Source organism: Gymnoscopelus braueri, assembly GCF_963280865.1.
Source record: "Gymnoscopelus braueri genome assembly, chromosome: 19".
Taxonomy (NCBI): Eukaryota; Metazoa; Chordata; class Actinopteri; order Myctophiformes; family Myctophidae; genus Gymnoscopelus; species Gymnoscopelus braueri.
Window position 1 is genome coordinate 29,178,795 of NC_137621.1, and position 27,353 is coordinate 29,206,147.

The window sequence follows — 27,353 nt, forward strand, 5'->3', positions numbered from 1 at the left end:
TTATCGTTGCTGCGAAGATATAAATATCTTCCGCATCCTCAATTTGCAGCACTTCAAAACACAGAACCCTCCATTTGAAGTCGGAATCACCCATGTATCCACTCAGATAGGTGCCGTCTGGACAAATTGGCTCATCTGGGCCAGATTGCCGGGTTGAGAAAATTTTGTCAATTGCGTTTAACGACCAGTTAATAATATAATCCATGTTTTTATCCTGAGACTGTTCGCTCGTGCAGTGGAGAGAGGCTGGAAAGTTTTTGGGATAGGATGGGAGGAGAGAGGAGAGGGTGCGACTGCCTTCGTCAAGCAGCAGGAGGATTTAGTGTCATGAAGTGCTTTCTGCCATGTCTCAACCAAACAACAGATGTCAATAAGTCTTTCTTTGATGATGTCATGAATGAGCCCAGGTTTATTGTAGAGGAAGTGAACATTCAATAGCATGAATGAAGCTGCTGACATAGACTGGGTGGGAGGTGCTAATCTGTCAACACAAAGCAGTGGGCGGAGATAGCAGGCGCTCACATGTTCTTTGTTGTGATGACGTAATGCACCAGAGAGTGACACAGCGGTTATGGAGGGAATGGGTGAATCCGAGTAAATAAACTTACGTCGGGAGCCCCAAGAGTCCAAGAGATTTAATGACCCCGATGGAGTTTGGAATGGAGTAGCTGACCAGGTCGAGAAGTTTCGCCAGCAGCGGAGGCTAACGGTGGCTAACGATACTGCTGGATGGACGACGCTGACGATACTTGAAATATCTTAGATCTTTAGTCAACTTCAGAATAGTATTTCCACTTGAGTCTCTTCATTCAGACTCTATTCATTGTCCTTTTTTGTCTTAATTGGCAAGAAGAAAATGTCCACTGTGGCTTTAAGGAGAAACACAGATTACACTTGGGTGCGATAGAAAGTTAAATGGCAGTGAACCCTTGTGCTACTTTTTCGAGACGCTTTCTTCAACGTGCTTGCTTGTTTAGCATTGTCCACTTTGCTCCTTGTAGTACACGCAACCAGTCAAAACGGTACCTCCTCATTCACAACGTGCGGTAATTTCTTTAGCCAGCTGTTCTGTCCACATCTTGGAGCCTTCACCAACGCAGTGTCTACTGTGCTGCCCATTCATCGCAAGTGAGACTCAAGAGTTCTTTTTACAGCTGTTTATTCACTGAAAACACAGAAGTGTTGTTATTAGGAATACAAAGGAACACCACCGGAAGTTTTGCCCACGTGTTACTGATTATAGAGAATGTTATATAATTGTCTGTTTTCCGTTCTTTATTTCCTGCGCAATAGATCAATAAAACTGAAGTGTAATTGGGGCGAATGGCATTGTGCTCACCACAAATCATTGTCTTTGAATAATAATAACAATAATAAACTTTATTTGTATAGCACCTTTCATGGCATGAAATTCATCTCAAAGTGCTTTACAGAGCAAGAATACAATTACAGAAAAAGTACAACTAATTTAACAATAAAGCAAAAAAGAAAAGCAAAAGTATAAAACAAAAATGGCAGTGAATCAGGCAAAACAGTGAGGACATGGATAACAACACAGAGATTTAAAAATGAACTAAAAGCAAGAGTGAATAGACTATCATCTTATATAAACAAGTATTGAAGACTCCATGGCCGCATATCTATAGGCAAGAAGACACTGCGGTAAACAAGAATTTTATTTCATAGGATTAATAAAGGAATAAATCTTTGAAATACCACTTAAATTGTGAGTGAAATAGGAATCTTACACACACACACACACACACACACAAACACACACACACACACACACACACACACACACACACACACACACACACACACACACACACACACACACACACCTTCAGACAGAAGACCTGGTAGCCCTGTGGTTTATTGTCAGTGAATCTCTCTGTCTGTCCTGGTCACTCTCTCTCTCTGCCCGCTACAGGTACTGTTATGAATTTCTTACACCGCGAGGATTTGCAGTCGAAGATTACCTCCTGGATAAAGCTGATGATTGTATGAATTTCCCAATACCCTTTACCGCTTGGGACGAGTTTTTCATTTTTAACGAAGCAAGGCCTCGAGAGCTGTGGACCCGTGACGCACCCGCGTTCAATTTCCCGTTCCAGCTCCCGTCCCAGATCGGCAACTACAGGTGAACTTAAGAAAGATCCAAGGCACTCTGTTCAGTTGAGTTTTTTAAAAAGCCTTTATTTTGTCATGGCTTGCTTGGCAAAGTTAAAAACGCAGGTGACCAGTGTTTCGGCTCAGGGGCCTTCATCAGAGTCCCATAGTTATGACCTGTACACACTTGTCATGATATAGTGACCACAGACTGTCAATCATCATTAAAAACTCAATACAAATAGAGGCGAATCGATTTTATCGATACTAAGTGCTTGTGCGTTGTATTTAGCAATTTTAAGAAGAAAAAATAGATTTAATTACTTTTCCATTACATATTGCTACATTTGGTTTATCGATAAATGGCTGTAATTTCTATGTTCATGTCTAGGTGCAAGATTGTCAACCTGAACTATTACTTCACCACCCTCCTGGTGGCAATGGACTGGTACTCAAAGGTAAGACTACAGCCCGACCCATGCACCCACAACACAATTATAATACATTTTGTTTCAAGTTTTTCAAAAAATAGAAAATTAAAACCTAGACAATCTACAAGACTGTAGATTGTTTTTTTTTACTTAGCTACCTACCCATTGAATGAAAAAAACACAGAACAAGGCCAGCATGGTTAATCAATATATTAACAAACCGTCCGGTCCAGTGAAAATAAACTAAAAACATTAACATCTAATAATTTCACATTATTTCCCTGTAGTACTGTGTCTTGTAACGATTTCAGTTAAATCATCTCGGTAATTACTGTGAAAACATAGTGTTGCGTGAGCCTGATTGGATCAAAGAAAGAGCTTTCTGCTGTCTGTGTGCAGCGCTCTGCCCCCGGACCTCAGGGCACATGGCTGCAAGCAGTTCACTGCTCGCTCGCTTGGCATACATGAACGTGCATGTTCATGTACTACGGCAGGCCCACAGAAGACATTTTCCTGTCTTCCTTTTCATTAATCTTCTAAATGTTTTTAAAACCACCGGTATCCGGCCAGGGGAAAAAAGATAAATAAAAAAGTCACTGTTAGATTTTAGGGAGAGTGAAAGGCAGAGAAAGTTTCAACGACAATGGCGAGAACACTGGAATTGTCTTGCATAAAAGCGCCATTTACACTGAGCACGATAAACTATAACTATATAACAATAACTATAACACGATAATTAATTACTGTATGTGAGCGTCCACACCGAAGAACGATAACGTTATGTAAATAGTGCATCAAGCACGCACTTTGCAGTAGGCTACAGCTCTGTCATTCAGCTGTGTCAGCTGATTATTAATTATAAGAAGGTGAGCCTTCAGTAATGCCAATTAGCCTAAACGCTAGCGTTAGCTAATCAGAACTAGAAAGTACTGTTCCTGGAGAAAAAGTGGGATCGCTAAGAATGTTGCTTGTATTGAGTATTGATAGTGTTAGTAGTGTTAAAGGTTTGAAAGGTTTAAGGTTTGAAAGGTTTGAAAGGTTTGAAAGGTTCGAAAGGTTTTAAAAGTGTTAAAAGTTTGAAAGGTTTGTCATTTTTTAGGGTAAAACAGTGATTGCTAGGGTCTAATAGGCGGTTGATATGGTCTAATAGGCAGTTTCTAGGGTCTAATAGCCGGTTGCTAGGGTCTAATAGGTGGTTGCTAAGGTAAAACTGTGGTTGCTAGGGTCTGATAGCCGGTTGCAAGGGGTCTAATAGGTGGTTGCTAGGGTCTAATTGGTGGTTGCTAGGGTAAACAGGTGGTTGCTAGGGTCTGATAGCCGGTTGCAAGGGGTCTAATAGGCGGTTGCTAGGGTAAACAGGTGGTTGCTAGGGTAAAACAGGTGGTTGCTAGGGTCTAATAAGTGGTTGCTACGGTCTAATATGCAGTTTATATGGTCTAATAGGCTATTTCTAGGGTATAATAGGTGGTTGCTAGGCTTAAATATGGTGTTGCTATGGTCTAATAAGCAGTTGCTAGGCTCCACTCTAGCTATTTCCCCATTGAAATTAATGTGATTTTTAAAGCAATTAAAAGTGAAACATCTCTAAAAGTACAATTTAAAAAAAAATCAAATGGTAGCCGATATGTCCTAAGTAGGCCGAACGTTGTAGAGTTGGGACAGAGTTTGTAGCTCAAAGTATGAAGGACTAGTTTGAGGTCAAAAAATTAAAATAATGGATTTTTAGGCAATTAAAAGTGAAATAGCTCTAAAAATACAAATTATTTCAAAAATTCAAATGGTAGCCAACATGTCCTAAGTAGGCCGAACGTTGTAGAGTTGGAACGGAGTTTCTAGCTAAAAGTATAAAATTTCCCCATTGAAATTAATGGGATTTCTTTTGCAATTAAAAGTGAAATATCTCTAAAAGTACAAATTATTTCAAAAATTCAAATGGTAGCCGATATGTTCTATGTAGGCCGAACGTTGTAGAGTTGGAACGGAGTTTGTAGCTAAAAGTATGAAGGACTAGTTAGCCGTCAAAAAACGGGCGAATAAATAAATAGCGAAGATAACATTAGTGTGATCGCTTAAGCGATCCCACAACTAGAAAGTACTGTTCCTGAAGAAACAGTGTGGGATCGCTAAGAATGTTGCTGGTATTGAGTATTGATAGTGTTAGTAGTGTTAAAGGTTTGACATTTTTAAGGTTTGATAGGGTTGAAAGGTTCTAAAGGTTTGAAAGGTTCTAAAGGTTTGAAAGGTTTGAAAGATGTGAAATGTTCTAAAGGTTCTAAAGGTTTAAGAGGTTCTAAAGGTTTGAAAGGTTTAAGAGGTTCTAAAGGTTTGAAAGGTTCTAAAGGTTTGAAAGGTTTGAAAGGTTTGAAAGGTTTGAAAGGTTTGAAAGGTTTAAGAGGTTCTAAAGGTTTGAAAGGTTCTAAAGGGTATTTACTTTAAATTATTTTTAGTCATGTTGAGTACTTTTAAGTATTTTTACTCAGTATAAGTACTCTTAAGTATTTTTAATCAAGGTACTTACTTTAAAGTATTTTTAGTCACTTTATTTACTTTAAAGTAGCTTTTACTAATTTTTACAACTTTTAAGTATTTTTACTCTTTTTATCAACTTTTAAGTATTTTTACAAAGTTTTTCAACTTTTAAGTATTTTTACTCATTTTGAGTACTTTTAAGTATTTTTACTCAATATAAGTACTCTTAAGTATTTTTACTCAAGGTATTTACTTTAAAGTATTTTTAGTGACTTTATTTACTTTAAAGTAGCTTTTACTAATTTTTACAACTTTTAAGTATTTTTACTCTTTTTATCAACTTTTAAGTATTTTTACTATTTAAAAAGTGAAATATCTCTAAAAGTACAAATTATTTAAAAAAATTCTAATGGTAGCCAATATGTCCTAAGTAGGCTGAACGTTATAGAGTTGGAACGGAGTTTCTATCTAAAAGTATGAATTTCTCCATTGAAATGAATGGGAGTTTTTTAGAAGTAAAAAGTGAAATATCTCTAAAAGTACAAATTATTTCAAAAATTCAAATGGTAGCCGACATGTCCTGAGTAGGCCGAACGTTGAAGAGTTGGAACGGAGTTTGTAGCTAAAAGTATGAAGGACTAGTTAGCCGTCAAAAAACGGTGGTGAAGATAACAGTAGTGTGATCGCTTTAGCGATCCCACAACTAGAAAGTACTGTTCCTGAAGAAACAGTGTGAGATCGCTAAGAATGTTGCTGGTATCGAGTATTGATAGTGTTAGTAGTGTTATAGGTTTGAAAGGTTCTGAAAGGTTTGAAAGGTTCTGACGGTTCTAAAAGTTCTATAGGTTTGAAAGGTTGCAAAGGTTCTAAATGTTTGAAAGGTTTCAAAGGTTTGAAAGATGTGAAAGGTTTGAAAGGTTTAAGGTTCTAAAGGTTTGAAATGTTTAAGGTTCTAAAGGTTTAAGGTTCTAAGGGTTTGAAATGTGTGAAATGTTTAAGGTTTGAAAGGTTTAATGTTCTAAATGTTTGAAAGGTTTGAAATGTTTAAGGTTCTAAAGGTTTGAAAGGTTTAAGGTTCTAAATGTTTGAAAGGTTTGAAATATTTAAGGTTCTAAAGGTTTGAAAGGTTCCAAAGGTTTGAAAGGTTTAAGAGGTTTGAAAGGTTTGAAAGGTGTTAATGTATTGGTAGTGTTAAAAGTGTTGACAGTGTTGAATAGTGTAAAATGTAGTTTTCTATGGTAAAACAGTGATTGCTAGGGTCTAATAGGCGGTTGGTAGGGTCTGATAGGCGGTTGCTAAGGTAAAACAGGTGGTTGCTAGGGTAAAACAGGTGGTTGCTAGGGTCTAATAAGGTCTAATATGCAGTCTATATGGTCTTATATGCAGTTGCTAGGGTAAAACAGGTGGTTGCTAGGGTAAAACAGTGGTTGCTAGGGTAAAACGGTGGTTGCTAGGGTCTAATAGGTGGTTGCTAGGGTATAATAGGTGGTTGCTATGGTCTAATATGGTGTTGCTAGGGTCTAAAATGCAGTTGCTAGGCTCCACTGTAGCTAAATGGGATTTCCCCATTGAAATGAATGGGATTTTTAAAGCAATTAAAAGTGAAATATCTTTGAAAGCACAAATTATTTCAAAAATTCAAATGGTAGCCGACATTTCTAAGTAGGCCGAACGTTGTAGAGTTGGAACGGAGTTTGTAGCTAAAAGTATGAAGGACTAGTTAGCCGTCAAAAAACGGGCGAATAAATAAATAGCGAAGATAACATTAGTGTGATCGCTTAAGCGATCCCACAACTAGAAAGTACTGTTCCTGAAGAAACAGTGTGGGATCGCTAAGAATGTTGCTGGTATTGAGTATTGATAGTGTTAGTAGTGTTAAAGGTTTGACATTTTTAAGGTTTGAAAGGGTTGAAAGGTTCTAAAGGTTTGAAAGGTTCTAAAGGTTTGAAAGGTTTGAAAGATGTGAAATGTTCTAAAGGTTCTAAAGGTTCTAAAGGTTCTAAAGGTTTTAAAGGTTCTAAAGGTTTGCGGTTCTAAAGGTTTTAAAAGTGTTCGAAAGGTTTGTAGTTTTTTAGGGTAAAACAGTGATTGTTAGGGTCTAATAGGCGGTTGATATGGTCTAATAAACAGTTTCTAGGGTCTAATAGATGGTTGCTAAGGTCTAAGTGGTGGTTGCTAGGGTAAAACAGGTGGTTGCTAGGGTAAAACAGGTGGTTGCTATGGTATAACAGGTGGTTGCTAGGGTCTAATAGGGGGTTGCTAAGGTCTAATATGCAGTTTATATGGTCTAATATTCGGTTGCTAGGGTACAAAAGGTGGTTGCTAGGGTATGATAGGCTGTTGCTAGGGTATAATAGGTGGTTGCTAGGCTTTAATATGGTGTTGATATGGTCTAATAAGCAGTTGCTAGGCTCCACTGTAGCTAAATGGCATTTCCCCATTGAAATGAATGGGATTTTATAAGCAATTAAAAGTGAAATATCTCTAAAAGTACAAATTATTTCAAAAATTCAAATCGTAGCCGACATGTCCTGAGTAGGCCGAACGTTGAAGAGTTGGAACGGAGTTTGTAGCTAAAAGTATGAAGGACTAGTTAGGGTTCAAAAAACGGTGGGAATATTGGCAATAACATTAGTGTGATCGCTTTAGCGATCCCACAATAAATAGTGAAGATAACATTAGTGTGATCGCTTTAGCGATCCCACAATAAATAGTGGCAATAACATTAGTTTGATCGCTTTAGCGATCCCACAATAAATATTGAAGATAACATTAGTGTGATCGCTTTAACGATCCCACAATAAAGTGCATAATAAAACAAAATAGTTTAAAAGGTATCAAAGTATTAGTAGTGTTAAATGTTTTAAAGTATTAGTAGTGTTAACGGTTTTAAAAGAGTTAAAGTATTAACACATTGGGTGCCAGAATTTTATAATAACACATTACGTTCGGTGCCCGAAATCTCACCGTTGCGCTGCATTGTGCTGTTTAAATCTGTAGACTCCACGACGAGCGATCCATGAAAAAAAAGGCATGCGTGTAGGTTGAGCGATGCTCCTGGCTAAAGCCTGAAACAACAACATGTCTCACGCGAGTCACCATTGAAGAGCGATCGCGCATCGAGAATGACGCGTTTTGCCCACTGTAAAAAGTTAAGGAGATACAGAGGTTTTTAGCCAGGAGATAGAATGCAAGCGGATGGGAGCGAGATTTTTTGGCACGGTGATCCATCTGTCCCTTACTTCTTAGAGTGTTCATAGGTGATTCCAGGGCTGCGCTAGCCCCCCCCCTTGTGGAAAAAAACAAAAAGGTAAGAAAACCTTTTAAAGTTTTTTAGGATTGTTGGCACTCCACGGGTGTATTTGCAAAAAGGTATATATACGGTTTTGGCACTCAATGTGTTAAATTTGTTAAATGTGTTAAATGTGGGGGGGCACGGTGGCGCAGTCAGAAGCGCTAGGTGAAAAACAACTGGGTTACAAAAATCGTGGGATAAGAATTTAGGTTAAAAAAAAAATGTGTTGAAGGTTTTAAAGGTGTTAAAAGGTTTTAAAGGTGTTAAAGGTGTTAAGTATTAATAGTGTTGACAGTGTTTAGTAGTGTTAAACATAGTTGTCTCCGCCAGGCCGAAAGGCATGGCGAGAGAGTATGTTTTACGCCCTGTCCGTCTGTGTGTCCGTGTGTCCTGTCCGTCTGCGAGCAGCTAATCTCCGGCACCGTTGGCCCGGTCGCTACAAAACTGTGCACACACACTCCCTGGATACCAATTCAGAACCTCTGCCCCAAATTTTTCACATGGGCCTGTTATAGTGCCACCAGGAGGCCACAATAACGTACCTGACCTGGCGGAGACCTGTGCTCCGAGGAGCACTTTTTCTAGTTGCCTATGCCCTCAGCCTATCAGAATGCTTGTTACATTCCAAAATCATATCTGCCTAAGTTTCCCGCCCCTATAAGTGGGGTTGGGACACCTCATTAGTATTAGTTTCCTGCACTGTGATTGGCCCATTAGTACCCCCTAGCTGTACTGTGATTGGCTGACTCTATTGGCTGACTCTATTCAGCACTGTGATTGGCTAGCGAGACACATGCTGACATTAATAAATAAATCTTTTTTTGAAGTGAGCTTCCATCACTATGATGACCACTGTGATGACCACACCGCCCACTTCACACTGGGTGTGATTTTTTATTAGTATAGTATTAGGGTAAAACAGTGGTTGCAAGGGTCTAATAGGCGGTCTCTAGGGTATAATAGGCAGTTGCTAGGGTCTAATAGGCCGTTGTTAGGGTAAAAAAGTGGCTGCTAGGGTCTTAATAGGTGGTTGCTAGGGTCTGACAGGCGGTTGCTAAGGTTTAAAAGGAGGTTGCTATGGTCTAATGCAGCGGTTCTCAAAGCGCAGTGACAACCAAAAAATACGCCTTTTTTTCTAAATGAAGAAACGGTACAATAAAAAGTGAGGTCGTCGTGACCAAACAAACTTTTGGCTTGACTCCTCATTCACACACACAGCTCCGCCTCCAACACCGAACAAGAACAGTCAAGCAGCAACAAGACAACACACAGACACAAGCCCAGAAGCTGAGGTACACAAACTGATTTAGCTCTGTTCATAAATGATTTACTTAGGAATTATGTTCAATATGCACGGGTGGCTTAAAAGAGCACCCCTTGTCTAATGGGTAGTTGCTATGGTAAAACAGTGGTCGCTAAGGTCTAATATGCAGTTTCTATGGTCTAATATGCACAATAATAAATAGTGAAGATAACATTAGTGTGATCGCCTTAGCGATACCACAATTAATTGTGCAGCCGATTCTGAACTCAACTTCACTCAGTTGTCACATCACAAGTTTACAGGTGTAAAGGAGTCAAGATATTTTTTTGCAGTGCGGAAAATAATTACGTTTCACCGGCGCGTTTCACCGTTTCAGTGCTCCTTCAGCAGCCGCTGCTTCTAAATGTCAGCGCTTTCCGGCGATAGTTCTCTTCTTTCACTTTCTCCACGCTGTTTGGTGCCTCCCCAAAGTTGGTGCCCTGTGCTTCAGCACCTAAAGCCCTTCCGTTAAGCCGGCACTGGGATCTGCTACTTTTGATACTTTTGTGTGATGCTGTAGTATGATCAAGTAGGGCACTAATTTACAAAAAAAACACAAAAAGTTAGAATATGGTGATGAGAGGTTTCTGAACGACAGCAACGATATATCAAAAATACTAACGTTACACTTCCCTCTCTCTCAACCCAAGGAGATGTACGAGATGGCAAGGATCAACTGGAACCTACGCATGATCTGGTCGGACGATGACAATGCCGAAGATGACAATGCCAACCATGACAATTGGGTGGACTACAGCACCGCAGCCACTTGTACCCTCATTAATCAGGCTGGATTTGTTCTCCCGCCTAATTTCGACGCAAGTGACTTTCAGATAGCTAATGATAGCCAGTACGTAATCGACTACGACTTAGATGAGGACTTAGGTGTAGTGACTGAGGACATCGAATTTTCAGACTGAGGACTTAGTTGAAGAGACTGAGGACTTCGAATTTTACACTTGAATTACATACCACTTTTCCACGCTAATAGCCTACAATGCTGCATTACAGTGCTCCACAGGGTGGATTTTCACATTTGACCATAATTTGGTTTGTTATAGTTATACACACACTGCACCTCTGCCCCTCAATGGAGTACAGAGCAGTGTCACAACAAGTTCTACAGTGCTTTCTTTGTCATCCAGAATGATGTACATTATAAGGCAATTGTAAGGAGTGTGTGTGTGTGTGTGTGTGTGTGTGTGTGTGTGTGTGTGTGTGTGTGTGTGTGTGTGTGTGTGTGTGTGTGTGTGTGTGTGTGTGTGTGTGTGTGTGTGTGTGTGTGTGTGTGTGTGTGTGTGTGTGTGCGCGTGCGTGCGTGCGTGCGCGCTGTTAGGAGGATGTTAGACTGTCTGTACATTTAAATTGAATGTGTGCATGTATTTCAGGCTACAGTTATTTATAAAAATGCATACCATTATTCAAATGCTGTTGAAGGTGTTAGCTATTTGTTTGCTGACAGCACAAAAATTAACCCGTCAAAAGTCAGAGGCAACACTTCTTAACACTTCTTTTGGTGTACAGTGTGGGAAAAAGAATGGGGCGGTGATCATAGTGTGTGTGACACTTGACATGACACTTTAATGTGGAAATAGCCTCTAAGCTCTTATTGTGTTTTATTCTTTTGACTGTCTCAGATATGTACAAATATGTTCATGTAGTTATATGCATTTTTATTAATAAAAACATCAAACAAAGCCAGACATGCGCTCATTTAGGATAATAATTATGTTTTTTTTAATGTCCTATTTTTCAGGAGTGTTGACAGATGGTGATTAATTTGGAGTGACTCATTTGTGTTAGACTCAGCCATAAAACATCATAGTGCATGTGTTGTAGGATATAAATACATCTTTGCTGTCAGTTATTTTTATTGTTACAGGCTATGCTTGCACTGTCAGTTTTATGTACAAACTAAAAAGTAGGCACGTGCTCAAATGTCCATGATGGCTACTGACAGACTTTGGGGCTCAGTTATATCTCAACTTCACATCATCCAGTCAAACAAAGCGTCTGTCTGGCGGCTACAGGCTGACGGTGGACTCCGTCCATTGCGAGCCGTCTCCTTTCACGGTGCTGGCCGTGCGCCCTCGGACCGGCTGGCCGTCTGTCAGGCCGAACAGGCGCGCCGCTGCGCTCCGGTATTTCCAGGACATTGTGTTGTAGAGGATGGGGTTGATGGCGGCGCTCAGGTAGAACAGAACCACGGAAACCAGGCTGCAGTATTCTGACAACGCGGAGAGCAACGGGGACGGGGCGTCCAGGGAGCGGAACTGCAAGTAGCGGCCCACGTGGAACGGCAGCCAGCACAGAACGAACGCCAACACTACCACAACTGGAGAGAGGAAGGGGGGAGGGGGGTGGGTGACAGATGAGAGATGTTGAGTGAGTGTGGCGTTGTGAATGATAGTGAGTCTTTCGGACTCAACGTAATTGAGCTCTCCATGATTGGTCGCTTATAAAGTTTGATTGATTGATTGATGTACTTTATTTAGTAAGACATGTGAACAACAGTACATGGAAGTACAAATTCACAATACAAGGTCTACTAAACTGGAAGTCTCATAAAGCACTAAGCTTGTTTAAAATGAGATCCCCATGCACACAAATCATGATGACATATAAGAGACAGACAGATATACACACTACTGTACAGAACGTCATACAATCAGTTTACAGGTTACTGGTATGAAAAAATAAGTCACAGATTTATTGTATCGAGTCTGACAAACTCGATAAAAGAAATCTGTGACACTGACAGTCTTTGTCCAAGGCTAACCCTGTATCTTTGTCCTCACAGTCAGCATCATGTCGACCATTTACAAAAATATAACTGCAAATATTGTCTGATTTGACAGAGATGTTGTTGGTTAATTTGTTGCTTCATCATAACATTTTACCATGACTCTAGTTACAATTACAAACAAACGCTTTTATTAAATTATTACGATTATTGTGATGATTATTAAATAATTATTTATGCTTAAATCATTCTCTAAAAAAACATGCCTGAATATCAGTGATGTGCATTTTACCCATGTGTGACCGGCCGTGCGTAATGTGTGCGTAAAGCGAGGGTTTTGTTCCAAATCAAACATACCAACCCAGGCAGGCAGCATAATTTGACCCGAGTCTGTGACACTTGGCAGCAATTTGGCAGCAAGAGAAGCGAAAGTCACCAAAAGAAAATGTGAAATGATTTACCCAACATCTTGATGGTCTGTCTGTTGCTCTTGTCCCGGTGGGCCACACAGGAACCGATGCTGGTCTCCCGGTGTCTCTGCCAGAGGCGGCGGCCTATGAGGCTGTAGAGCACGGTCAGACAGAACACCGGCATGAAGAACACAGAGCTCAGCCACACCATGGCCCCCATCAGCCCCGACTCCACGGCGTAGTGGGTCATCTTGCACTCCCGGTTGTCCTCGATCTCCGGCGAATAATAGCCACCACCAGCACCAGCACCAGACCTGTTGACCCCCGCTCCGCCGCTGCCGTTCTGCGGCGGCCCCTCGGGGTCCTGCTCCGCATGTCGCGGTACTTGCTGACCACCAGGATGGTCATGACGTTGCCCGCCACGCCGACCAGGAACAGCAGCGTGCAGGCCACGGTGATGGCCGCCAGCAGCGGGATGGAGTAGTAGCTGAGGGGAGGATGAGGCGGAGGCACCTCCGGTTCGATCCCGGGCCACGATTTAGTGGCGTTGTTGTTGTTGTTGTTCTGCTGGGTCTCAGAGTCAGCCTCCCAGCCGCTGCAGTTGCCTTACTCTACTCTCCTAACACTGCTGATTCACCCTGCATTATTGTCTCCGCCAGGCCGAAAGGCATGGCGAGAGAGTATGTTTTACCCCCTGTCCGTCTGTGTGTCCGTGTCCTGTTCGTCTGCGAGCTGCTAATCTCCGGCACCGTTGGCCCGGTCGCTACGAAACTGTGCACACACACTCCCTGGATACCAATTCAGACCCTCTGCCCCAAATGTTTCACATGGGCCTGTTATAGCGCCACCAGGAGGCCGATTTGTGCAAAACCCATTTTGTTATATTACTCCTACAGATTTGATCCAAACGTCATGCAAATCGGTACACAGTATCTCTATAGTCATGTGATCAACACGGATCTGTCCGATTTCCCATATTCCATCCTAATTACCTAAGGTTGGCTTCCAAAGTTTGCAGAATTGGTCCGTTTTGAACAAAATGCCTCAAATTATGCACGCAGCTTGCGATTTCCGTGAAATTTCACACGCACATTCCCACTAGGCCAAGGAAGAAATGCCACCCTTTTCACATCAGCTGCTAATTTAAAAATGACTGGTTTGTGTAATAATGTATTATTTACTTATTTTGATGACGTCATCAAGCAATGACATCACAACATCATCATCACAACCATGTAACTGTCCTTTAAAATGACTTGTCCTAGGTACAAATGTGATTTACCAAGAAATCAACCTCCTTTCTTACAACTTCCTCTTGTAAATTGGTTATCAGCACTGATTCGAGTTGGTGAGTAAAATGTTTCACTGGGTCCTACATCTGAATGGAAGAGAAAATAATAACTTCCATGGTGCTGTGGTAGTTGGACACGAGGTCTACTGCTTTGAAGGACACATGACGAATCGGACTGAAGTGCATGTCTTTAACACAGTGTCTCTGTGCTGGAAGATGTTACCCCCTGTGACAGCTGGAAGAGGAGAACGTCGCCTTGAGGTTCCCTACATACTCTGGAGACAGGTGTCAGCTATGCTGATCGAACATTCCATCTACATGTTCGGGTTCGGATTTCTTTATGCATTTGACGTCGACACCCACAGATGGTTCAAGCCCAAGGTTTGTGGGAATGTTCCAGAGAAGGGGAACTACTACCGAGCCTGTGTCTTGGGGAAGGTCATATATGCAATGAGGGCTGGATGCACTGTCATCTACAAGTTGGACATCAACACAATGGTCTGGTCTTCAATTAACACCAGAGGCACTCCACCAACTGCTTCCTCGAGTTACTCTGCCACCATCATCGGGACAAAGATATTTGTATTTGGGGGCCTTAACAACGACATTAGTGTGTTTGATACAGAGACCAACTGCTGGCTGAGCATTCCTGCACTCTTTCAGCGGCTTCCAGAAATACGCGAGGATCATTCAGCCTTTGCCTACAATGGAGAGCTGTACATATTTGGTGACCGACAAAATAACAAGGACTTGAAGGATCTGTGGAAATTCAATCCAGAGACCTTCTCCTGGAAGAAGGTGGAGCCCAAAGGAAAAGGCCCGTTTTCAATGTATAGAATGTTATGTTGCATGGTGGGAGATCGTATGATCATCTTTGGAGGAATTAAACTATGCTTCTTCAAACCATCCACAACGGGCACAGCGGCTGTTCGCACTTATAAACTGTTCATGTTAGATTTGAGGCCGAGTCTGAAGACATTATGCAAGCTAACAGTTATTCAGTACAATCTGGAGCAGTCAGAACTCTCACACAACATCAGGTGGGAACTGTCAAAACTGAAAGAAATGGAAGAACTGAAACTGAAAGAAATGGTTCTTCGATTTGTGCAGCAACATAGATTTCTTTCTATAGGGTATCTGAGGGGCTTAGGCCGTTAAGAATTTACTTGATTAACTTGATTAACTTGATTTTCAATTAATTTAATGATTAATTCGCGGCCCTCACATCTAGGCCAGATCCGAGGTTGGTCCAGTCACTCTGCACTGGCCTAGTCACTCTGCACACACGTCATGCGAAGTTCGGCCCCTCTGGCCTCTCCTCTCGGCTCCTCTCCTCCCTCCCCGCTTTGCTTTGCGGCCCTAACCTCTAGTCCCAACCTCCCAACCTCCCAACCTCGGTCATGTGATAAAGAGGTCAGACTTCCTGTATCTAGTTGCTATGGCAACCTGCCAGATCAGGCTGAGGGTCTGATAGGCGAATCAGAGAATCAATCAAACCGAGAGTCCGATCACTGATCGAGGTGGGGTAAGATGCCTAAAACATAGCCATAGCTCTGAACAACAGTCTGTGACGGGTCTTGGAGGCATGTGGAGTGATCCTGTGCTTGCGAATCGCTTTCGAACTTCGGAGCTTTTGTCAATTATATAGTAGTAAGAAGTAAGATAAGATAGTAAGATAAGATTCGTTTTTGGGGCTATTGAAAGTTACAGTTATGGTATGTGTGATATCAAGTGTGAGCTTACCATAATCACAGTAATCCTTAATCATATTCCATCATATTCTTGCTTTTGGAGAGAAATGAGACTGACTCCATAGAGCACTGCAGAGGGGAGGTGTGTGTGTCTGTGTCCAGCTGATGCTCGTTGACGATTGATAATGTTATATACATCAAGTTCTAGGCTGATCAGTGCTCTAGGCGAGATTCATCTGATGTGCCCCCGCGCGCGCGTGACATTTTGGGGGTTTTGGGCGGATTATGATACGTTTTTGGCTACTTCATTTCGGTTTTAGGGTTAGGTTAGGGTTATGTTATTTAATTCTGATTTTACCGATTTATTATTATTTATTTTTTTTCCAGACTTTTTTTTCCGCCTCTCCAAACTGCCGCTCTAGGCGGCCGCCTAGGTCGCCTCTATGGACGCAATGGCCCTGCAAGGCAATAGCGCCACCAGCAGGTCTAATTTAGCAACACATTTTTGGAACAAAATGCCTCAAATCATGAATGCAGTGTCCGATTGCCGTGAAAGGCCTAAGAATAAATGGCACCCTTTTCACATTGGCCTATTATAGCGCCACCAGGAGGTCACAATAACGTACCTGACCTGGTGGAGACCTGTGCTCCAAGGAGCACTTTTTCTAGTTGCCTATGCCCTCAGCCTATTAGAATGCTTGTTACATTCCAAAATCATATCTGCCTAAGTTTCCCGCCCCTATAAGTGGGGTTGGGACACCTCATTATTATTAGTTTCCTGCACTGTGATTGGCCCATTAGTACACCCCTAGCTGTACTGTGATTGGCTGACTCTATTCAGCACTGTGATTGGCTAGCGAGACACATGCTGACATTAATAACCTATAAATAGGATTATGCACTTCAAAAAATCCATCTTTTTTTGAAGTGAGCTTCCATCACTATGATGACCACTGTGATGACCACACCGCCCACTTCACACTGGGTCTGATTTTTTATTAGTATAGTATTAGGGTAAAACAGTGGTTGCCAGGGTCTAATAGGCGGTCTCTAGGGTATAATAGGCGGTTGCTAGGGTCTAATAGGCCGTTGTTAGGGTAAAAAAGTGGCTGCTAGGGTCTAATAGGTGGTTGCTAGGGTCTGACAGGCGGTTGCTAAGGTTTAAAAGGAGGTTGCTATGGTCTAATGCAGCGGTTCTCAAAGCGCAGTGACAACCAAAAAATACGCCTTTTTTTCTAAATGAAGAAACGGTACAATAAAAAGTGAGGTCGTCGTGACCAAACAAACTATTGGCTTGACTCATTCACACACACAGCTCCGCCTCCAACACCGAACAAGAACAGTCAAGCAGCAACAAGACAACACACAGACACAAGCCCAGAAGCTGAGGTACACAAACTGATTTAGCTCTGTTCATAAATGATTTACTTAGGAATTATGTTCAATATGCACGGGTGGCTTAAAAGAGCACCCCTTGTCTAATGGGTAGTTGCTATGGTAAAACAGTGGTCGCTAAGGTCTAATATGCAGTTTCTATGGTCTAATATGCACAATAATAAATAGTGAAGATAACATTAGTATGATCGCCTTAGCGATACCACAATTAATTGTGCAGCCGATTCTGAACTCAACTTCACTCAGTTGTCACATCACAAGTTTACAGGTGTAAAGGAGTCAAGATATTTTTTTGCAGTGCGGAAAAGAATTACGTTTCACCGGCGCGTTTCACCGTTTCAGTGCTCCTTCAGCAGCCGCTGCTTCTAAATGTCAGCGCTTTCCGGCGATAGTTCTCTTCTTTCACTTTCTCCACGCTGTTTGGTGCCTCCCCAAAGTTGGTGCCCTGTGCTTCAGCACCTAAAGCCCTTCCGTTAAGCCGGCACTGGGATCTGCTACTTTTGATACTTTTGTGTGATGCTGTAGTATGATTAAGTAGGGCACTAATTTACAAAAAAAACACAAAAAGTTAGAATATGGTGATGAGAGGTTTCTGCCCGACAGCAACGATATATCAAAAATACTAACGTTACACTTCCCTCTCTCTCAACCCAAGGAGATGTACGAGATGGCAAGGATCAACTGGAACCTACGTATGATCTGGACGGACGATGACAATGCCGAAGATGACGATGACAACCATGACAATTGGGTGGACTACAGCACCGCAGCCACTTGTACCCTCATTAATCAGGGTGGATTTGTTCTCCCGCCTAATTTCGACGAAATTTACTTTCAGATCGCTGGTGATAGCCAGGACGTAATCGACTTCGACTTAGATATATAAATATATTTGGCCCTTCACAAGTATATCGGTCTGGTAAGACTGGCAGAGGTTTGTAAAGAGGAAGAGACTGAATCCACTGATCAATGATGTATTCAACATACGTTCTCTCACTCTCTCCAACCATTCCAGGCAGCATGTTTTTTTGTTTTGTTTAGTTAGTGGGTTTTGTTTGAGTTGCTTTTACACTTGAATTACATTCCACTTTTCCACGCTAATAGCCTACAATGCTGCATTACAGTGCTCCACAGGATGGATTTGCACATTTTACCATAAGTTGGTGTTTGTTATAGTTCAATAAATCTGTTCAATCTTCTCTCTGATTACATGTGTGGTCTCCATTGTTTGTGTGGACTGTGATCCAGTGCTGAAATGCTTTGATTGCCAAGAACGAGTTAACTCGTTTTTACTCGTTTTTAAAATCCATCACTTGATTGCCAAGATCGAGTTAACTCGTTTTTAAGAAAAAAATAAATAAATAAATAATTTAACCCAAAGACCAAGGAGATATGATTTTTCGAAGATCTAGACTCCCATCCACTTCCTTGTTAACTTAAAACTTAAAAAGTCTGTATCTCGGCTCCTGAGTACTTTTTTTTTCCAAAAAAAATCTCTGGCAATAAACTGCAAAAAATCTGAAATAACTCTGGCAATCAATGTGTTAAGTAAAAGTATCAATACTGCAATATAGAAATACTCTGTTACAAGTAAAAGTCTAGAATTCAAAAATTACTTGAGTAAAAGTACAAAAGTATTGGCATCAAAATGTACTTAAAGTACCAAAAGTAAAAGTACTAAAATATTTGAAAATAGCTCACGCGATGCGACGCGTTGTGAGCTTGTAGATCGGCTATTTTCAAATAGCCTATGTATAAAATAGGGCTAAAGTGGTTAATGTATGTCTTATAATATAATAATTTATATCTGAAAAGTAACTAGTAACTAAAGTTTTCAAATAATTGTAGTGGAGTAAAAGTACAATATTTGCCTCTGAGTGGAGTAGAAGTAAAAGTACAAGTAAAAGTATTGGAATTTGGAAATACTCAAGTAAAGTATAAATACCTCAAAATTGTACTTAAGTACAGTAATTAAGTAAATGTACTTAGTTACTTTACACCACTGCTGTGATCTGGTTCACCATAAACCACTCAGACTGGATTGCATCCGTCTGTCTGTGAACATGATGTACCCAATTAGAAGACCTTGGTCTCAGAGGCTGTTCTGCAGCTTCCCGCAGACCAACAAACTAGACCAACAACAAAGCACAGCATAACCTACAGTGCTATTTGTTATTTCTGCCTGTGCCACCCTAGGTTAGCACAGGGTGGCGGTGAACATGAGGCACAGCGGGGTTCCATCAACTTGGGACATTTCAGATAGTTAGTCCCCAATTAAAGTCACGCAACCTCAGCCTCGGGCCCCCTGGCTCAAAGAAGCCCTCAGTTGCACCCCAAGACATTTGTCTTATGGAAACAATTGAATTCTATTATATTCAAACAGGCTTTATTGACATGGGAAACACGTTTACAGTAAATACGTGTATAAACAGAGCTGTGTCAGTATATATGTATAAATGTTAGAACTTTGTACCAAGTGTGATTCAAACAACATAGCACACATTTGAAGAATTGTTGCTATTTCTTTTATACTAAGGTATCCTTACTTACATGTGTATATATAACTACTTTTAATAATCCTTATTAAATTGCTGGCAAAAAGTTCTTGGTTTACGTATGTTAAGTATGTATTAGTTATTAATGCACTGTCCTGATCTTGGTACATATAATCAAATATGTAAAACTAGCTTAGAGAGAATACAAAGCAAAAAATGAAAAAAACAATTTGCTGTTAATGATCATCATAAAAAAGGTTTAATTGTCTGATATTCTGTGCAAGGAAAAACATATTACTTTGATTTCCTGTTAGGCATATAATAAGTATTATAAGCATATTTCATTGGTGAGGTAGCCGATGGATATAGTGTTAATTCCCATGCACCCTGCTTAATTCCCATGCAACGAAATGCCAGATCTACAAGCTCTTGTAGATTGGCTATTTTCAGCCTACAACTATCAGCATTTCGTGTCTGCCGTTTTATATCGGGGGTACAGGTAGGGTGTGTTGCTAATGTCCAGATGTGGTTGTTTTGTTTGTGGTGTGATAGGCTCAAAATAATGTTTTCATTTTTGTTCTTTTTCTATGTGTTTCCCTTTCTATACTTTTTCTCTGGTTGTGCTGAACTGTGGTATAATGTTTTGTGGTAATTGGAAAAATAAACATAGTCTTTTTGTTAGCCAAACTTTCATATGTTCAGCTCCACCTGCATGGGGCTTGTATGATGGCTGTCAAGCGTGTGCCTATTTGAGTGAAGAACAACATAATCTTTTCCAAAAATGAAATAGAACAGTGCTTCTCAAACCTTTTCATGCCAGGGACCCCTAAATTGATATATATTTGGCCGCGCACCCCCATCTGAAAATATTTTGTGCCAGGGAACCCCAGAAGCAAAGATTTGTGTTGAAATGTTCACTTTAAAATAAATATATTCAAAGATTTGCACGAATCTTCAAGATTTTTCAAAAATAGCAGATCTACAAGCTCATAGCGCGGCACTCGGTGCCGCGCTATGAGCTTGTATATCTGCTATTTTTGAATAGCCAAAGTATAAAAGGTTAAAATTATTGTGACGCTATATTCACACATTTTGCTGGGGACCCCCTGGAACCCCCTCAAGGACCCCTGGGGGTCCCCGGACCCCACTTTGAGAACCAATGAAATAGAAGACAGGATAAGATTATTTTTTTGTTCCCCTTGTTTATTTTGACACAGCTTCAAACCCATCATTAATAACAAACAGATACGTTTTTGACTGGCAGATACACAGGCCCTTAAAAATAGAAGGAAAAAATATAACATTATAGGAATCCCATCACATAGGTTGCCAGTGTGTATAACATTACGAAGCATTTATGTACAGGTTAAGGCAAGCATAAAGTAAACACCAGGCTAGGAAACATAACTTTTGTTGTCCACCAGCCATAGATACTGATATAGGCTACTTCAAAATGAGCCAAACTGTTATTTAAATATGGACTTAAAAATGATGGTTGGTTACCTGCTAAGGTGGATAGCACAGCAAACATGGCCGTGGCCAAACATTAGTCAGCATTTGACTGATGGATAGTGTTAATTCTCCACCCTGCATAATAGTTCATTACGTCCGTCATACAACAGCGTCGTGCAGGGAAAATGCCAGATCTACAAGATCTTGTAGATTGGCTATTTTCAGCGTGCAACATCAGCACGAAACAAAGTATGAATCAGGCTTTACTTCACTAGTCCGTTTGTGAGGTTGGATGCAAATGAAAAATCGCTATGGAATTGTATGGTGCCAACTAGGTATAACTTGTGCCAACACTTGCTTTCTGACTTTTAACACCTCTGTGAAGGGGAGCTTAGACCCAGATGATGGTTTTCATTTTGTGTTATGGCTCTAACTGTAGAAGCAAATTTGCCTGAATATTGTGAACTTGAGGTAAAGCCTACACAAATGCCAGTGAGGAGGAGCGCATCCCTTGGATAGCTACGGTTGTAGTTTTGACTTCAATTGTGTGTCTGTCCGCCCCCCCCCCACACACACACACACACACACTTTGCATCCACCCTTACAGATATTAGACTTCAAACCATTATTATGTTTAGCCAAAGGTACTAGTTCCAGTGATTAGTGTGCATCTTGTTTTATATTTGTTTACACCTAGCAATGTTTTTAAGAGCATTGTTTCATGTGGACAGTGCAGGAGATTTAGAAAGCTGGATACTTCACTTGCAAAATACTATACATTCATTTTGGCAAGAAATCAGTTGGCTAATTACAGTATGTGTCTCTTAAAGACATCTGATGATTCCATCAACCAAAGGCCTGCAGTAAGTGACATAATAACATCAAGTTTTGAAAAGTACCACAATTTGTTCACAATGTTCAAGTTATAAATATCTGACTTTGGAACATTTCAATTAAAATGTTCTTGGTTTCAGTAGATGCACAGCAAAAGCCTGAGTATTAATTTAATTATGAGAGACTTTTACACCTACGGGATCACTACATGTGACCATAACACTTTGACTGTGTGTTCAGTCTATTCCAGCGCTGTCTTTTTTACTCTGAGGGCAATGTCCAAGTTGGGCAGAGAAATCACAGCATGGACAAGAAACAAAACATTCATTGGATGGCCAAAGAATGGGATTCTTTCTCACTCTCTATTTCACCATTTACCAGTATACATGGGAGTGTCTCCCACAAATAAATACATTCTTAACACAAAGTAGTCTCTGCCACAGATAAATACATTCTCAAAACAAAGTAATCTCTCTCCCACAAATAAAAACATTCTTAATGCACTACTACACCCCACACACACACACACACACACACACGCACACGCACACGCACACGCACACAAACACTGCACCTCTGCCCCTCAATGGAGTACAGAGCAGTGTCACAACAAGTTCTACAGTGCTTTCTTTGTCATCCAGAATGATGTACATTATAAGGCAATTGTAAGGAATATGTATCTTGTGTGTGTGTGTGTGTGTGTGTGTGTGTGTGTGTGTGTGCGTGTTGTTAGGAGGATGTTAGACTGTCTGTACATTTGAATTGAATTTGTGCGTGTATTTCAGGCTACAATGATTTATAAAAATGCATACCATTATTCAAATGCTGTTGAAGGTGTTTGCTATTTGTTTGCTGACAGCACAAAAATGAACCCGTCAAAAGTCAGAGGCAACACTTCTTAACACTTCTTTTGGTGTACAGTGTGAGGAAAAGAATGGGGTGCTTGCTTTGTGCTGTCAGTTTTATGTACAAACTAAAAAGTAGGCACGTGCTCAAATGTCCATGATGGCTACTGACAGACTTTGGGGCTCAGTTATATCTCAACTTCACATCATCCAGTCAAACGGAGCGTCTGTCTGGCGGCTACAGGCTGGCGGTGGACTCCGTCCATTGCGAGCCGTCTCCTTTCACGGTGCTGGCCGTGCGCCCTCGGACCGGCTGGCCGTCTGTCAGGCCGAACAGGCGCGCCGCTGCGCTCCGGTATTTCCAGGACATTGTGTTGTAGAGGATGGGGTTGATGGCGGCGCTCAGGTAGAACAGAACCACGGAAACCAGGCTGCAGTATTCTGACAACGCGGAAAGCAACGGGGACGGGGCGTCCAGGGAGCGGAACTGCAAGTAGCGGCCCACGTGGAACGGCAGCCAGCACAGAACGAACGCCAACACTACCACAACTGGAGAGAGGAAGGGGGGAGGGGGGTGACAGATGAGAGATGTTGAGTGTGGCGTTGTGAACGTAGTTGACAAATGGAGAGTATTGATAGTGAGTCTTTCGGACTCAACGTAATTGAGCTCTCCATGAATGGTCGCTTATAAAGTTTGATTGATTGATTGATGTACTTTATTTAGTAAGACATGAGAACAACAGTACATGGAAGTACAAATTCACAATACAAGGTCTACTAAACTGGAAGTCTCATAAAGCACTAAGCTTGTTTAAAATGAGATCCCCACGCACACAAATCATGATGACATATAAGAGACAGACAGATATACACACTACTATACAGAACGTCATACAATCCGTTTACAGGTTACTGGTATGAAAAAATAAGTCAGATTTATTTTATCGAGTCTGACAAACTCGATAAAAGAAATCTGTGACACTGACAGTCTTTGTCCAAGGCTAACCCTGTATCTTTGTCCTCACAGTCAGCATCATGTCGACCATTTACAAAAATATAACTGCAAATATTGTCTGATTTGACAGAGATGTTGTTGGTTAATTTGTTGCTTCATCATAACATTTTACCATGCCTCACTAGTTACAATTATAAACTAAAACGCTTTTTCTAAATTATTATTATGATTATTGTGATGATTATTAAAAAATTATTTATGCTTCAATCATTCTCTAAAAAAACATGCCTGAATATCAGTGATGTGCATTTTACCCATGTGACCGGCCGTGCGTAATGTGTGCGTAAAGCGAGGGTTTTGTTCCAAATCAAACATACCAACCCAGGCAGGCAGCATAATTTGACGAGAGTCTGTGACACTTGGCAGCAATTTGGCAGCAAGAGAAGCGAAAGTCACCAAAAGAAAATGTTAAATGATTTTTTACCCAACATCTTGATGGTCTGTCTGTTGCTCTTGTCCCGGTGAGCCACACAGGAGCCGATGCTGGTCTCCCGGTGTCTCTGCCAGAGGCGGCGGCCTATGAGGCTGTAGAGCACGGTCAGACAGAACACCGGCATGAAGAAGAACACGGAGCTCAGCCACACCATGGCCCCCATCAGCCCCGACTCCACGGCGTAGTGGGTCATCTTGCACTCCCGGGTGTCCTCGATCTCCGGCGAATAATAGCCACCACCAGCACCAGACCCGTTGACCCCCGCGCCGCCGCTGCCGTTCTGCGGCGGCCCCTCGGGGTCCTGCTCCACTCCCACCAGCACGAACACGGGCCCGGCGCTCAGCAGAGAGACCACCCACAGCAGGAAGATGAGGACTCTGACGCGCGTCTTGGTGACCAGGGCCTTGGCCCTCAGCGGGAAGCAGATGGCCAGGTAGCGCTCCACCGACAGCGCGGTGATGCTCAGGATGGTGGAGTAGGTGCACGACTCGGACACGAACTGGAAGAGCTTGCACAGCGCGTCGCCGAAGCGCCAGGGCCGGTAGCGCCACATGCGGTAGAGGTCGGGCGGCATGCACAGGAAGATGAGCAGGTCGGACACGGCCATGCTGCACAGGTACAGGTTGGTGGTGGTGCGCATGTCGCGGTACTTGCTGACCACCAGGATGGTCATGACGTTGCCCGCCACGCCGACCAGGAACAGCAGCGTGCAGGCCACGGTGATGGCCGCCAGCAGCGGGATGGAGTAGTAGCTGAGGGGAGGATGAGGCGGAGGCACCTCCGGTTCGATCCCGGGCCACGATGTAGTGGCGTTGTTGTTGTTGTTGTTCAGCTGGGTCTCCGAGTCAGCCTCCCAGCCGCTGCAGTTGACGGGGGAGAAGAGGCACTCCGAGCTGTTGGACCACCAAGGGGGCATGATGCTGCTGTCATCCGCGGGGGGCCATGCACCACGGCTGTGCCCCCTGGACAGTAGGCTATAAGCGTATATAGGGGTCTTCAACAGGGGGGTCAGTGGCCCCTATAGGGGGTCCTCAGAGATACTGCAGGGAGGGTGGGGGGCGCAATTTTATTTTGTGTGATAGGATTATTATTATTTTTTTTTTACATGAACCACTTGAACCCTAGCATCCCTTTTCTCAGGAGAACTTTAGCCAAAAAAGAGCAGATCTACAAGCTCACAACGCCTCGCGCTGCGAGGCGTTGTGAGCTTGTAGATCGGCTGTTTTTGGCAAAGAGGTTTGGTGTTGAGGGGGGGGGGGGGGGGCGGCACAGGGTGAAAAGTGAAGTTTGCCAAGTATGGACAGTTTAAGTGGTTAAATGTCTGGAAATACACACGAACATGAATCCAACACACACTGATGAACAGTGCTGCCAAACAACTCTATATGAAGCTATCCATGAAATCTATGGAAAACACGATTTTATACAATATGTAGCGGGGGTCCCTGCTTCATCTGACTGTCTCTCAGCTGGCCTAAGGGGGTCCTTGTTGCCCTGAGAAAAAAAAACGTTGAAGACCCCTGGTATTAAGGCACCCCGGGTCCGGGGGGGGGGGGGGGTCCTCACGCCATCCACCACCCTCTTAACCCCCCATTCATCACGATCACCATGCTCTCAGACAGAGCACTGGCCAGCGCAGTGGTTGCCACGCCGTGCGTAAAAAAAAAAGATGCTTGACGAAAACAACTTTTTTTTGTATTAAACCTCCAGTGATGAAGAAGAAGCAGCAAAAATGCAATCATGAGCTCCGGACTCTGAAAGGTCTTGGAAAAAAAATACTCCACTGGCAACACGTAGTCTAGTCTTCCTGCATCATGTCATAAATATCAGTCCGTTTTTTAAAACCCTGTTCGAAGCATCCACTTCATCCTCCTGTGACGCGCACGGCACCGCAAGCTGCCAGCGCAGTGGTCGGTGTCAATGCACCTAAAAGATGAGTGCGCGTGTATTTGTTTAACAAATTAGCACATAAAAGATCAAGCTTTCGGGTCAGCCGAAATTCGCACAGATAGAAGCGTATTCCAGTTTAGGAAACACGTCAACAAGCAAAGCGCATGCAGGCATTCCGTCCGTTGGGCTTCCTCTCTCTAAAAAAAAAAGTATAACGTCCGATATGGTTGAACATTTTGGGTCAGAGACAGATTATATCCAGCATCTTCGCTCTTTGTCAGAGCCGTTTTTTTTTTGGGGAAAGAAAACCATTAAAATGTTCACGCGCAACCCACGTCCGATGTCTAGTGTTCTCTCCTCCAGCAGCAGAGTGCACAACTCCAGCTTTGCGCGTCAGAGAAAAAAACAAAGAGGGTTAAACGAGTGATGAGTGTCGAGTCTGGCATCCCAGCATCATGTGACGGTGAGTCAGACAGGGCTCGTAAGTGTAGTAATGCAGTGGTTCTCAACCTGTGGGTCGGGACCCCCCAGGGAGGGGTGGGGGGGGGGGGGGGGGGGGAGGTCCCCACATGATTTTTACCTGGGAAAAAAAAGAAGAAAAGAACAAGAACAAGACCATATACTGCATCAAATGTAATCAACAAACTATACTAAAACATTGGCCAAATTGTCAAATGATATTAGAAAGACGTACATTTTTTGAGAGGGGGGGGGGGGGGGGGTCCCCAGTTCAAATATGATTATTTTGGGGGGGTCGGCCTGAAAAGGTTGAGATCCACTGATGTAGGCCTACACACAGACCAGCCCAGGCCTGCGTAAAAAACCGTTCCTCAATCGCTATAGTATACACAGTGGGGGTGGGAGTTGGGATAGATATCATGTAGGGCATTGGTTCTCAAAGTGGGGTCCGGGGACCCCCAGGGGTCCCTGAGGGAGTTCCAGGGGGTCCCCAGCTAAATGATAGATTAGGCACCAAATGGACCCTTATGGGTCTGTAACTCTGAGAGTGTACAAATGGAACCAAATGGACCCATTTGGTTCCATTTGTGTACACTCTCAGAGTTAAATTGACATAGATTTTACAATATAAATTGCGGTCCAAGTGATAGAAATGCCATTAAATTGGGGGTCCGTAGCCCTAATGCATGTCAAACTGGGGGTCCTTGAAATTAAAATGGTTGAGAATCACTGCTAGAGCCGTAAAAAAATCCTCTCTTATGGGGGTCCCTGGCATATCTTTTGAAATGGG

At 42.3% G+C, this 27,353-nt stretch overlaps 2 protein-coding genes across 2 annotated transcripts; both read right to left on the bottom strand.

The window, feature by feature from the left end:
- Positions 1-11,634: 11,634 nt before the first annotated feature.
- LOC308074750 (growth hormone secretagogue receptor type 1-like) lies at positions 11,635-14,240 on the bottom strand (the record flags this gene model as incomplete). The annotated part of the gene is made up of 4 exons (XM_080414251.1): positions 11,635-11,945; positions 12,815-13,037; positions 13,073-13,358; positions 14,140-14,240. The coding sequence occupies 4 exons, from the start codon at positions 14,238-14,240 to the stop codon at positions 11,635-11,637; spliced, it is 921 nt and encodes a 306-aa protein (XP_080270377.1).
- Positions 14,241-23,004: 8,764 nt separating this feature from the next.
- Positions 23,005-25,130, bottom strand: LOC308074751 (growth hormone secretagogue receptor type 1-like; the record flags this gene model as incomplete). Its single annotated transcript, XM_080414252.1, has 2 exons — positions 23,005-23,315; positions 24,206-25,130. 2 exons carry the CDS (start codon positions 25,128-25,130, stop codon positions 23,005-23,007), a joined length of 1,236 nt encoding a protein of 411 aa, XP_080270378.1.
- Between the last annotated feature and the right edge of the window lie 2,223 nt (positions 25,131-27,353).